Source organism: Mandrillus leucophaeus, unplaced genomic scaffold (genome assembly GCF_000951045.1).
Source record: "Mandrillus leucophaeus isolate KB7577 unplaced genomic scaffold, Mleu.le_1.0 Scaffold218, whole genome shotgun sequence".
Taxonomy (NCBI): domain Eukaryota; kingdom Metazoa; phylum Chordata; class Mammalia; order Primates; family Cercopithecidae; genus Mandrillus; species Mandrillus leucophaeus.
The window spans coordinates 1,902,185-1,917,140 of record NW_012102232.1 but is presented as its reverse complement, the minus strand read 5'-3'; the positions used below and the strand labels follow the sequence as shown (position 1 = coordinate 1,917,140).

Here is a 14,956-nt window from a genome sequence, read left to right as displayed (position 1 = left end):
CGGTTTGTGCCAAATGGCGATTTGAATTAATAAATTCATTTGGTACAAACCGCGATTACTTTTGCATCAGCTTAATGCAGTCTTTTGTGTCTGGTATCGTTCGCTTGGCATAATGTTTTCATGGTTCATCCAGATCGTGGCATGTATCAGTATTCCATTTTCTTTTATGACTAAATGATGCTGAATAATACATCCTTATGTACCACATTTTGTGTTTTTGTTCATTAGTTGATGGACATGCAACTTGTTTCCACATTTTGGCTATTATGAATATTGCCACTGTGAATATTTTTGTACAACTTTTAAAATACAGTTTTAGCAGAAACATACCGTATATATATTTTCATAATCCACTTTTTTCATTTACATATCTTCAACTTTAAAACTAAATTTGGATTTTGTTTTTCATAAGGACATAGTATTTTTTGTGCATATGTAAAATTTTCTTTATAACCAATCCTTGTTGTTATTGTTTAGATATTTAGATAGTTTCCAATATTTCCTTATTATAATTAATATATTGACCCTCCTTGAGGCAGTTTTTTGTTTCTTTCACCAAGTATGTGAACCTATTGAGGCGATATCAGTGCATACATTATTGTTAGTTGCTGCTGATAATAGAATATTGGAAATAGAAATGTTTGAAGGATACTCACCTGTCTGCCTATACTGGATAGCATAACTCAGTGGTTCTCAAACTTTTTGGTCTCAGGATCCTTTATCCTCAGTTATCAAGGACTCCAAAGAGTCCTTATGTGGGTTGTATCTGTCAAGACTTACTGTATTAAAAATTAAAACTGGCTGGGCACAGTTGCTCATGCCTGTAATCCCAGCATTTTGGGAGGGTGAAGTGGGTGGGTCACCTGAGGTCGGGAGTTCAAGACCAGCCTGACCAACATGGAGAAATTCCCATCTCTACTAAAAATACAAAATTAGCCAGCCGTGATGGTGCATGCCTGTAATCCCAGCTACTCAGGAAGCTGAGGCAGGAGACTCGTTTGAACCCAGGAGGAGGAGGTTGTGGTGAGGCGAGATCACGCCATCGTACTCCAGCCTGGGCAACAAGAGCGAAACTCCGTCTCAAAAAAACAAAATTAAAAACTAAGAAATTTAAATATTTATTAATTCATTTTAAAATGACATTTTATTTTTTGAAATATGGTTACATGTGTATTTGTTTAAATATTACATGAAATATATTAAATCAAGAAAATACAGTAAAAAAATTAATAACTATTTCTTCCACAGAATAGTGGAAAGAGTTACGCTGTTTTCCATTTTTATACATCTCTTTAATGTCTAGTTTTAGAGAAGGCAGCAAGATTCTCATGTTTGCTTTTGTGTTCATATGTGGTGAATAACACATGTTGCCTCTGGATAATTTCACTGTACACTTTAAGAATGAAAAAGCAAATACGTGTCTTAGTATTATTATGAAAATATGAAAATAATTTTTTTTTTAAAAAACAGAGTCTCACTCTTGCCCAGGCTGGAGTGCAATGGCACGATCTTGGCTCACTGCACCCTCTACCTCCTGGGTTTAAGTGGTTCTCTTGCCTCAGCCTCCCAAGTAGTTGGGATTACAGGCACCTGCCACCACACCTGGCTGATTTTTGCATTTTTAGTAGCAGTAGTAGTTTCACCAGGTTGGCCAGGCTGGTCTCAAACTCCTAGCCTCAAGTGATCTGCCTGCCTCGGTCTCCCAAAGTGCTGGAATTACGTGTGTGAGCCACCACGCCTGGCCTTATTGTAAAAATAATTTCAACCCCATGGATCTCCTGAAAGGGTCTCAGGGACCACTGGAGCCCTGAATCGCATCTAGAGAACCCCTGCTACAGCTTAATAAAATCTCTACCAATTAAATGTGATAGCCATTTTGTTTCACTTTGAATTGTTTTCATGCTTGGCTGTTTATACTTCTTTTGTGGTAAATTGCTTGTTTTTTTTCTTACCTGTTGATTTGTACAGACATTTCTTACATTGTTATTAATCCTTTTTTATGGGTTACCTTTAAATAGTTTTTACTATTATGTATGTGTTGGTTTTGATTTTTATACATTTATCAGTTTTGTCCTTTATGAAGTTTCTGCCTTTGTAACATATTGGAAATTCTCCTCTATAGCTAGATTATACAGTGCTTTCCTCTTTCACCGATAATATCAACTATTTATTAAGCATCCACAATGTGCCAGGAACTGTATTAGGTAGTAAGCACAAATTGGTAAACAATGGATAAAGGTCCGTGCCCTCATTTGACTTAAACGTTGTTAGCAACAACACTAAACTATTAGAAACTGGAATGAATAGGATTTTCCAGAACCTTTAAGCTATTTTATTCATTTTTTTCCTCAAAACCTAAATAGCATAGATAGAAGAATGGTTTCTGTCAGTCCATAGTTGGTTGATCCTAAAAATCACTGCTGGCTGGGCACGGTGGCTCACTGCCTGTAATCCCAGCACTTCGGGAGGCCAAGGCAGGCAATCACTTGAGCCCAGGAGTTTGAGACCAGCCTAGGCAACATGACAAGACCCCATCTCTACAAAAAAAATAGGAAAATTAGCCAGGCATGGTGGTGCACGCCTGTATTCCTATCTGCTTGGGAGGCTGAGGTGGGAGGATCACCTAATTGTGGGAGGTCAAGGCTGTAGAGACTGGTGATCATGCCACTCACTGCACTGGGCAACAGAGTGGGACTCTGCCAATTTAAGAAAGAAAAAAAAAAAGCACTGCTTATTCCCAACCTGAGGAAATTGGTAGTTTCTTTAATGGTAGTCAGGAAGCACACTTGTTTCTTTTGTTTTAACAGATTACTTTGTAGTCAAACCTTAACCTAATTGTTAACAGAATTTGCTATAGACACATGGTTTCCCTTGGGAATTATTGGTATCCTAGTTTGAAGTTGAAAGTGAGGAAAGAACTGGAAGGGCAGAGGGGAGGAGATTGTAAAAAAAAAAAAAAAAAAAAAAAAAAGAATAGATTCTACAAATGTTGGTCAGTAAAGAAGAGGCTATACACTAGCTCCTCACATTCTGAGTTCAGCTCAGAGGTGTTATATTTGGTATGCATAGTATTTTGTAATCTGAACCAGCAATCATGAAGTTTCACAAAAATCCTGGTGACCTCAGCAATACAGCCTGTACAGCCGTCCCCCCTTGTCCAAGGGGGTTACGTTCCAAGACCTCCAGTGGATACCGAAAATCGCAGGTTGTACCAAACCCTGTATATACTATATGTTTTCCATCTAATAACAGTGATAGCTACTAAAGAACTCATAGGCTAGTAGGGTGTATACTGTGTGGATATGCTGGACAAAGGATGATTCACAGGTGGGATGAAGCCGGACAACACAAGATTTCATCACACTGCTCAAAATGGCACAAGATTTAAAACCTATGAATCGTTTTTTTCTGGAACGTTCTGTTCAATATTTGTATGCCGTGGTTGACCATAGGTAACTGAAACCACAGCGATGAGGATGGTGGGGACTATTGTATTCCCTTATGGCAACAATTAATAGGAGCTGAGTTGCAGCAGCTATTATCTCTAGCCAGAACATGCTCTTTCTATTTTACCATAATTCCGAACACCCTTAATGTGTCCCCAACAATGAGACTGACTATGATTTGCCATTTATTACTGCCTTGCACTGTTTTTCTTCATAGTAGAGACATAGGAAAGAGCATGTTTCTTTGAGGACATGAAGAAAATTCCCAAATGTGATATGTGCACTTCAGGTCATTTACTCACAGTGTTGGCCTGCCTCCTTTAGGTGGCATTGGGTTTCCAGTTCATACTTAAAGCAGGAGAGAGACTATAAGAAACTGAGGTTTCTGACGCCTGTTCTTTTTACTTTTTCCTCTGGCTGAAATTTTCTTCGGCTTTTCTCTTTGTTCTCTCATGCTCTCTTTTCTCTTTCATTTACTTTGCAATGAAAGCAAACATGGAAAATTAGATACATTTGGGAAGAAATTTTAGCTAGGCTGATGTGGGTGGGGTTTTTTATTGCTTTTTATTGTCACTGTTGATGCAAGTTCTTGGGCTGTATTTTTCCTCATATGCTTATAATGTCATTTATGTTTCAGACGTTATGAAGAGGACATGTACTGGAGAAGAATGGAGGAAGAACAGCATCATTGGGATGATCGCCGCCGAATGCCTGATGGAGGTTATCCTCATGGTCCTCCAGGCCCATTAGGCCTTCTGGGAGTCCGACCAGGCATGCCTCCTCAGCCTCAGGGGCCTGCAGTGAGTATCCACATTGGTGATATAAGGGGTGAAAGTTTGACTGGTTCAGCATTAGAAGAAAACAATTTTGGAGGGGCTAATTTTTAGACTTAATACTTGTAATCTTGACAGTTTTTTTGAGACAGAGTCTTGCTCTGTCGCCCAGGCTGGAGTGCAATGGTGTGATCTCGGCTCACTGTATGCAACCTGCACTTCCCAGGTTCAAGCAATTCTCCTGCCTCAACCTCCCAAGTAACTGGGATTACAGGCGCTCACCACCACACCTGGCTAATTTTTGTATTTTTAGTGGAGACAGAGTTTCGCCATGTTGGCCAGGCTGGTCTTGAACTCCTGAGCTCAGGAGATCCATCCACCTGGGCCTCCCAAAATTCTGGGATTACAGGCATGAGCCACTGCACCCAGCTTGATACAAGTTTTTAATGTGATTTAGGATCTTTCCTCCATTTTTTACAGGAAGAAAATACATGTTTCCTGTGTCTTCTGTATAAGGACCTCATAGAATTTCTGGGAATCTTTCTTATTTTCAGTATATGCTAAATGGGAACAGAGCTTTTTATGCCAACTGTTCTTTCACATGAGACTCTTGCCTTTGGTTTTCCTTACATTAGCAGGAACAACTAATTTTTTTTCTTGTTTCTTTTCTTATTTTCCTCTGGAGTGCAGTGGTATGATCATAGCTCACCGCAGCCTCAGCTTCCCGAGTAGCTGGGACACAGGCATGAGTTGCTATACCTGTCAGGAACAACTGATGTCAAAGGCAACTGCTTTGTCTTTAGAGTTACTCTTACTGGTCTGGGTGCAGTGGCTCATGCCTATAACCCCAGTCTACTTTGGGAAGTCCAAGGTGAAAGGATGGCTTGATGCCAGAAGTTCAAGACTAGCCTGGGCAACATGGTGAGACCCAGTGTCTATTTTTAATAAAAAGAAATGTATTCTTATTTTTCCATTACCAGTGGCTTAGAATCTTTTTTTCCTTCTTCCAGTTTTGACCATCTAAAACCTACTACTTCTAAATTGAGTGAAAGATAAGGGATAGATAAAATGGTTTAAGATAAGCCCCAGAGTTGATGTTATTAAGACTATAGGAAAAATCTGCATCTTGAGAGTTTGTGTTGTACAAAAGCTGGGTAAAAGGGACATCTTGTGTGAGTTCAGTCTACCAAAAACAAGATTTGTTTCTCTGTAGAGCAGTTACAAGAAAAAAGTAGACTTCTCTTCTTTAACCTATTCTCATTTATCTTTGCTCAGAGGGTTGACAGTTGTAAGACTTGAACTACTAAAAGCAAAGTTTCAGAATCACTGGTTTTTAAAGTTGAGTAAAGAGCATTTTCATAGCTTTAGGTTTATATGCATTATAATGTTACTTGTTTTGAGGCAAAGGCAAAGTGGGTATACATGCATGCATGCATACATACATATAGTCTTGATGGTATAACTTTCCATAGTTTGCATTTTCGTTTTTACTGAAATGGAAAAAGAAGATAAAACCTTTCTTATTGAGAAGATACAACAAATATGTATAGTTGAAAAATACCATTTGCTTTTGCTCAGGAAACATTTTTTTAAATTGAGCAACTTTGTTTCTCTGCAGCCCTTACGTCGTCCTGACTCATCTGACGACCGTTATGTAATGACAAAACATGCTACCATTTATCCAACTGAAGAAGAGTTACAGGCAGTTCAGAAAATTGTTTCTATTACTGAACGTGCTTTAAAACTGGTTTCAGACAGTTTGTCTGAACATGAGAAGAACAAGAACAAAGAGGGAGATGATAAGAAAGAGGGAGGTAAAGACAGGTGTGTTTTGAAAGTTATTTACCATGTCTATAATTTTGTTTTTTCTTATGTGGACTTCTTACATTTGAAATATAGCTTATGACTGATAACTCTGGTGTGAGTTCTATGTATTTTAACCATGCCTGTGTTAGATATTTCGTGTATTCAGCTGCTGCTTGCAAAAATAGAAATACACAGTTCCACGAACACATGTGGTCTCTAACCTTGTAATTGTACTCATTTTAAGTTTATATAAACTATTTTGAGTATTTCAAAGCAGCCATTATAGCTTTACAGTTGTATTCAGCTACGATTTTTCTGTTTTGATTTATTTGTTGCTTCTGCCCCACAGTCAGGCTTTGTTTTAATAACTATTCCCTTAAAGCACTGACTGTAAAGCATGAGTAGGCCTAAGCTTTAGCAATGTCTGTATATCAAGTTTGCATTATTAGCTGTAGCTTTTTATTTTCCTCTTACCATTTGAAAATATTTTTGTATTACATTAAACATGGCTCTTATTATTCTGACTTGTGAAATAAGAAACAGAAGTGTTAATGTCCATTGCTTTGCAGTTGTCTTTCTGTAAAGAACTTAGCTCTTTTTTTTTTTTTTTTTAAATCCACATTGCTTAAATGAAGTATAGTTCTAAAAATGCTGGATGTCTTTCTACTGCAGTTGGTGGAAATTTTAATGGTATAAAAGTTATTTCACTTACTATTGTATGTTTACAGAATATTATGCTTCTGGTTAAGCAGAGAAATATCATAATATAATTTTATTTTACTGCAGAGCTTTGAAAGGAGTTTTGCGAGTGGGAGTATTGGCAAAAGGATTACTTCTCCGAGGAGATAGAAATGTCAACCTTGTTTTGCTGTGCTCAGAGAAACCTTCAAAGACATTATTAAGCCGTATTGCAGAAAACCTACCCAAACAGCTTGCTGTAAGTATTATGGAAATGTTAATTTTTACCCCTTGTCTGGTTCAGAAGTTTTTGGCAGGACTGACTGTGCTTCAGTTTAAACCTAAGCCAGCCTTTAAAATTTTGGCTTGACTTTCTGTATTGAGTTTTTTTGTTTGATTGTGCAAACTGATGAAACTATTTTCTACTTCATCTTTTTTAGGTTTTATAGTGATTGTATTTGGCATGAAGCCATCTTGCTGATGTATTTAAAAATGTAAAATTGCAGCAAATGCCTTCCTTTTCTTGTTCTTTTTCCAAGACTTGAATCATAAGAAGGCAGTTGTTAGGACAAAGTGATTTTAAAAATAAAATCCCATGTGTAGCAAGGTTAAATTTTTTAAATTCATGAACCTCTTGTCTATTTGAATGCTTTTAATAAAATATGGTAATTAAAGTAGTCTTTCTGATTTGAATTTCCCCAGTTATATTGTGAATATTTTCAGTTTTCTGCATGTTTATAATGGTAGGAAATACTTCTCTTGTCTCCATCCAGCAAAACATGGCAATGCAAAACTAATAGAATATTTTATTTGGGTCCTACAAAAGCAAACTTTTTGTTAAGCTTAAATTTACAAAAATTTTATATATTAGCCTTGTCAGAATGAGATTTAAAGTAGTGATTCCTTTAATAATTGAGGGTATAAAACTTGCAATTTAATGAAGCATTCTAAATTCAAGGAATCAGATTTCATTGGTAATGTGTGTTCTGCAGTAGTGAATTAGAACAGTACCTTACTGTAGCAGAGCAGCCTATGACAAAAGGGACAGTGAAGCACACTATTAAACTTAAAACTCTGACAACTCTGGCACTTGCTGTTGCTTGTTTTATATTACTATTATTCCAGATGGGAAATTTTTTATTGTAGATGAGTCTTTTTTTAAATTATCAGGAGCCAGCAGAATTGGCTTTGTTGTGTGTTACTTCGTACTCCTGTTGAGGCTGCTAGGGCAATGAAGGGGGAAAAGAAAAGGTTTGGAGGCCTTGGAAGAATCATAGAATTTGCGATAAACATCTTGATCCTAATTGTGGTGCTTAGTAAAATTGCAAACCAGGGAATATATCATAACTAAATAACTAACAGCCAGTTAAGCTAGAAGTGAAATACTCTTCAAGTGGATAAGCAAGTGAACTAAAATTAATTTATAGTTAATACTTACATAATACTATATTAAGTGCCTTATATAGTTGATTCATTTACTCTTCCAGCCACCCTATAGGTTAGGTACAATTATTTTCTCCATCTTACAGAAATAGATGCAGGGTAGTTAAATAATTTGTCTGTCATCGCATCACTGGTAAACTTTAGAACTAGGATTTAAACCTAGATACTATACTGTAAATACTGTATGTAGTTTTTGTAGAGTCTTCATTTGTTCATATAAAATGGAGCTTATGTGTCTACCAAATTACAGCAAATCCTGGTTTTTCTGGATATTGACTGAGACTTTCTGCTCCCTGATAAAATGAGGATTTCACAGAAAATGTACAATATGGCAATAGTTAAATTGTAGCTCCTTTTAAGGTCAGGTAGCTATTTTAGCTTCATTCAAATTATGCAAATATGTTATAAATATGACAGTGTTGCTTTTATCCAAGAATTTATCATCTAAGACATACGTATGTACAAATAACTCACAATACAAACAATGGTAAATATTCAACACAGCATTCTGAAAGTTGAAAGTAAGACTAATAATACTGGCATGTATGGCAGGGCTTCCTAGAAGGAGCAGTATATGATCTAGTCCTCATATAGAATGGTTAGGCTAGTGAGAGAGTGAAAGAGCCATAATGAAACTGCTTTTGTTTGTTAATACAACAGATCCAATCCAATTTGTTTCTTATAATCTTCATTACACAGGTTATAAGCCCTGAGAAGTATGACATAAAATGTGCTGTATCTGAAGCGGCAATAATTTTGAATTCATGTGTGGAACCCAAAATGCAAGTCACTATCACCCTGACATCTCCAATTATTCGAGAAGAGAACATGAGGGAAGGAGGTTGGAAAGCCATTAAACTTTTTACTTTCTATTAACTTTTTTTTTAATTTATCTACTCTTTAAGATGGTATTAAGCCCTAGAAGGCAACATGCTGGCATTACATGTGAATTTGATAGATTTGACTTATTTAGCAACCGGTTTTGCCTAAGTTAATTTCCCACAGAGTAAATGCTCTTTTTAGTGATGTATTTTTATATAAAACACTATGGTATGATTGATTTTCTTGATTTCTTTCTTTTCTTGCTAACCTCAGATTTCTGGAAAAAAACTTCAAAATTATTTTTACTGGCATAGTCAATGCATGAAAAAATGGTTTTAAAATGTTGCTAGTGACTAGGGGGACACAACTTTAACTTGGCATTAAGTTTTTGCTCTTGCCTTGTCTTACAAAAAAGACAAGAGTTTTCACAAACAAAATTGGCTAAGTATTCATAACACATGTTTTTAAGAGGCATTTTTAGATATGTGATAGTGGATTTGGCTTGTCCTGTGGTAAATATTTCTAGTTCTCTGAGGTTGCTCTTTGGCTTGGAGCGCTTTCATAAATGCAGAACATCCTAATGCAGGAGGATTTGGACATTTGACCCTAATATCACACTTGAGATACTGAAAAATAAACTGTAAATGTAGATAGTGAGTCACAGCACAATTCAGGGTTTTTAAACTTAATTTACAACTATAGAATATGAAATCCTGCTGGTGCCAGCAATGTTGCTTTAGGGACTATTCTGTAACATTTTCAGAGCTTCAAAAGCTTTTAAGCTGAAAAGCATGATCAGTGTCTGCAGTATGTTGGTTCTGTTGTTTTATGGGTCAGATAAAATTTACTTTGTTTCCTTTCATGTTTTTATACATCTTGTTGAGTATGGAGTAACAGTCTACACTAATATTTCTTTGTGATACAGGTTGAGGAGGAAGAGGGTACTATGTACTTAATATTAAAATTAATTTGTATAAAATAGCATCAGTAGTCTCTCAATTACTGTTTCTTTAAATTTGTTTTCTTAGAGCAATTTTTTTAAGACACTGGGCTTTTCACAACCCAGGAAAAGAACATTTTACCAAAAATGCCATTGGGAGATGTCTAATTTTACATACTTTGCATGTATACCATAATCAGATGATATTTATATCTTAAGCTTTGCATCTTAAATGAGTTTTGTGTAAAGGATTTTCTTATGTGAACATGAGTTTCTACTCAAGGTCTGGCCATGGGTGTCGCTGGAGAGACAGTTCCTGAGTCAATCTGGTCAGGTCATATACAGCATATGGGATTTGATAAAACTAATATGACATATTATAAATGTTGCTATATTTAGTGTAAAATTATAACCATTTAACTTTATTTCAGAATACATTTTGTTCAGTTATATTTATACTTAATTAAATTTGTACAGTATCAAGCCATTTTATGTTGTAAAAGTCTAAAGTGAATAGTATCATATTTGCAGTAAATTATTTGATAACCTATCCCTTCTAAAGGAAACAAAATTATATTTTTGTCTGACCCAGACTTGAGTTAGAATTATTGTTCTGAATTTCGTAAATATGACGAGGAAAATGGTCAGTCCAAAGTGGAGAGATTTTGCTTCAAGACACTGAGCTGAAAAGTTGGATGTGTCAAAGTGTAGAAACATTGATAGTGTTCCTTGCTGCAGATAACTGCAGTAAACCATGTCTTTAGCTTCATTATGAAGATTGCTTCTTTCTTGCTGCAGAATAACGGTATGTATTCTCTCTCACTGCAGCTCCCAATGCTCTGTGTCTTAAAATCATTTAAAGCCTATAGCTTGCTTTGGGGAGTTAGTACAGGGGTTAAGGAAGGCTTTGCCGGAAGAACAATTGTGAATCATGAGAGTTACTACTTGCGCATTGTGTGGTAGCTTCTTTAATGCATAATGGTCCTTTTTAATACCAAAAATTATTTAATAAAGGAAATGATTACATTGTCCAAATAACTGTTAAACGCATGACAGATCTGTTTTATGATACTGTGTTTGACAGTTAAACATTAAGTAAACATTTAATTGACTTTAAGCTTGAAATGTTCAGAATGCTCTAACCCTTGCTACAGAATCTTTTCTGCAGCAAGTTAAGTATTGTGTGTGTTTTTTCCCACCTGTAGCTTATCAGGCCCGGTCCAAAGCCTTCTAACAGAGGGGATTGATCCTGTCAGGGGTTGCTGCCAAGACATCGGAAGGATTTTTGACCAAGGTTTTCAAAAGCTCAGTGTCACATCTGCCATTTGATAAAGGAGGGATTTTGGATGCAGAGCCTGGCATTTATTGTCCTTTGTGTGACTGTTTTGTTTGTTTTGTCTTCGTCTCTTCTAGAATTGAGCAGTGTTCACACTAGTTTTTAAATGGTTGAGTGGGTTATATATTTTACATGACCATGTTAATTTGAATTAATATATTCCCATTAACATTTAATCATAAAATAGTGTGGACACAGCATGTCTTCTAATTGGTGATTAACCCCTTAAAATCTGTGAAATACATTCATGTAGAACAAGAATTAGCATTTTGTTTTTATAAATTAACTGGTTTTTGTTTTGCTTTGTTAACTGGGTGTTAGGCAACAAATATGATTTTAGCAGAATATATCTAAGGGGTTAATCTGCTTGAAATAGAAAATGGGTACAAAAATCCACACTAAATTTAACAAAAATTTTCTACTTATAGCTGTAATTTGTTTTTGAATTGCAATAGGTATTAGCTGGGCGTGGTGGCAGGCGCCTGTAATCCCAGCTACTCGAGAGGCTGAGGCAGGAGAATTGCTTGAACCCGGGAGGTGTAGGTTGCAGTGAGCCGAGATCATGCCATTGCACTCTGGCCTGGGCGACAAGAGTGAAACTCCATCTCAAAGAAAAAAAAAAATTGCAATAGGTGTCTTGGCATCTTTGAATTTATATCATGGATTAAAATGTCCAAAGTTATGAATGCTTATGTGCAAAACAAAATTTTCTTGCATATTGGAGGAAATAAAATTGTGAATTAACATTAGAAATTTAGAAACATTTTAGAAAGAGATTGCACATTGTCACCTATTTGTATTCTAGCTTTAGCAAATGTAAGTAAACAAGGGACATAGAAAGAGGTCCTTTAGCATGTTATGCTACTGCTTTGGGGAAGTCAGCTTTTTCTTTTTTGTGTGTGAGGGATTTTGTTTTGTTTTGCTTTGTTTTGTTTTGTTTTTGAGACAGTTGCTCTGTCACCCAGGCTGGAGTGCAGCAGCACAATCTCGGCTCACTGCAACCTCCACCTCCCAGGTTCAAGCAATTCTCATGCCTCAGCCTCCCAAGTAGCTGAATAGCTGGGACCACAGGCACGTGCCATCACGCCCAGCTAATTTTTGTATTTTTGAGTAGAGATGGAGTTTCACCATGTTGGCCAGACTAGTCTCGAACTCCTGACCTCAGATGATCCACTTGCCTCAGCCTCCTAAAGTGCTAGGATTACAGGTGTGAGCCACTGCGCCTGGCCTTTTTTTCTTTTTTAAAACTTCATAGTTAGCTGTGCTTTCTTGTGTCCCTTTTCCTTATATATTCCTAACAGGATAGTTCATTTCTTATGTTCAGGTTATTTCTAGGTTCAATAGTTGGTCTTACAAGTTTTGAAAGTACTAATATTTTTGTCTTGATAGCTTCTTTTTAGCACCAAATTCCTCTTTTAGTGTTTATTCTCAAAATGCCACACAGTTTTCCTTGATTATCTGTAAGTCTTTCCTCTAAATATATCTTCTGAAAAATCTGTGGACACAGATTTTCATCTGATTACTTGAGGAGTAAAAAACTAAGAAAAAGAAACCTTAGAGAATGGAATTCTGTCAGTTTCAAAATATGTTTTTTATATGTCATCTACTCAAAATAAGAACAAGTTATCTTTTAAGATACCTGAATGCTTATAATGAGGTATGAGTAACTTGACCAGAACTGCAACTAGTACTCTTAAGATAATTCACTTTTTCTTACTTTTATCATACATTTTTTCTTTTGTCCATATTCATTTTATATACTCAATTATTAAACTGTATTCTAAATGCCTCATAATTTCCAAAGGACTATTATATTTAATAGATAATATAATTTTTCTATACTGAGAAAATATTCATACTATTTAAATCACTGAGAGCTGTGAGTTAGATTGGAATAATTGCCATTTGCTTATTAATAGCTTGATTAGCAGATTTGCTGTTAATACACACATTTTACAGATGTTTAGATGGATATAAAGATAGCCCTTTGTCTACTTTTATGAATGACTTATTAATGTAAAGTTAACTTCTTGTCCTGGTTTAGTTTCATATATTCTCAAGTTTTGTGTAGCTCATTTATGTTTTAATTAGCTTAAAGACCCTACACATCTATCATCACAGGATGCTGTTTGTTGCATCTTTTCCACTCTTAATTCTGTTTAACCATGCTAGTTCCTATTCCTGTTCTGCTTGCCTATTGTTTCTCTTCTATCATTTTTTGAAATACTTTATGGGAACTTTAAATTTTAAAGGGCATTTCATACTCTGATAACTAAAATTTTCCTGTGGAAGGGAGAGCGTTAAACTTTTAGAAATGTCTGTTTTGGGCCGGGCGCAGTGGCTCACGCCTGTAATCCTAGCACTTTGGGAGGCCGAGGCGGGTGGATCACTTGAGGTCAGGAGTTAAAAAACAGCCTGGCCAACATGGTGAAACCTCGTCTCTATTAAAAATACAAAAAATTAGCCGGGCGTGGTGGTGCACACCTGTAATCCCTGCTACTTGGGAGGCTGAGACAGGAGAATCGCTTGAACCCAGGAGGCAGAGATTGCAATGATCTGAGATCGTGCACTCCAGCCTGGGCAACAGAGCGACACTCTGTTTCAAAAAAAAAAAAAAAAAAGAAATGCCTGTTTTGGGTTCTTCCTTTTTTTCTGTAACTACAACTATTAAGCATTCTATATTTATCATCAGTTCTTTGTTATATTAGCTCCGGAATAACTTAGGACCATTTAGAGTACTGAACAAACTCAGTAGTTTATTGTACATTCTCATTTATTAAGGTGGATTTTTGTGTTCCCTCTTGTCTTGTTGTCTTTGTGCTAGTGCACTGTGTCCAGTAATCTTCCCTTCAGATTTCGTTTTGGTGGGTAGGGTTTATATTTCCAGAAAATGTTTATTATATTACTAAATTAAGAGTTTAAGTTAACCTTTCTTTTGTTCCTCATATTGGATTATGTAAATTTGTTGAAAATATCTCCGTGGGTATATTAAAGTGCTGACAAGCTCTCAAATGGCTCATGTGACACTGATGCTACCTTAAGGAAGTGTCTTGCTCACCTGGTCAAACACCCATTCCTCACTGCATTTTGCCAATTCAATCCATTTTAGATGTAACCTCGGGTATGGTGAAAGACCCACCGGACGTCTTGGACAGGCAAAAATGCCTTGACGCTCTGGCTGCTCTACGCCACGCTAAGTGGTTCCAGGTTCGGAACATCATTTTACTTTTTTCTTGTAGCCTTATGAGAGAGTAGTTCAGTACAACATGTTTAACTGTGCTTAAACATTTCAAAAGACTGCCCAAGCGATACTATTTTAAATATCAGAAAATATGTTAACATAGAAAGCTGGGTATGATGATCTGCATATTGCAGTTATTATTAATTTGACAATGAACCTAGGTTTGGGGAATGTTTTGTAGTTGGGGTTTTTTTATTTTTTATTTTTAGTGGCTATATTTAAAGTTGACTTGTTTAGGAACATCACGTTTGTGTATATATATTATATTCCATAAGGCTGCAGATTAACTTTGCTTTAAATAATGGAATATGTGTTTAAAGCTTTGTGTATAGTTTTAAGATTTTTTTCCCCCTCTTTCTCTAAGTTAATAAGTGTAGGGAGTGAAAGGTGAGGAAGCAGCTGTTTGGTTTAGTGACTTTGCAGTCATGCAAAGGCACAGAAGGGAAACCAAACAGATTTCCTTAACCTTTC

The 14,956-nt window shown here is 36.1% G+C and overlaps 1 protein-coding gene across 1 annotated transcript in view; it reads left to right on the top strand.

The window, feature by feature from the left end:
• Positions 1–14,956, top strand: part of ZFR (zinc finger RNA binding protein) — a 64,534-nt gene that overhangs the window by 26,136 nt on the left and 23,442 nt on the right. The window contains exons 11-15 of the mRNA XM_011980799.1: positions 4,084–4,246; positions 5,838–6,043; positions 6,812–6,962; positions 8,846–8,987; positions 14,354–14,451. Of these exons, the coding sequence (XP_011836189.1) occupies positions 4,084–4,246; positions 5,838–6,043; positions 6,812–6,962; positions 8,846–8,987; positions 14,354–14,451 (760 nt within the window). The remainder of the gene's footprint in view (positions 1–4,083; positions 4,247–5,837; positions 6,044–6,811; positions 6,963–8,845; positions 8,988–14,353; positions 14,452–14,956) is intronic.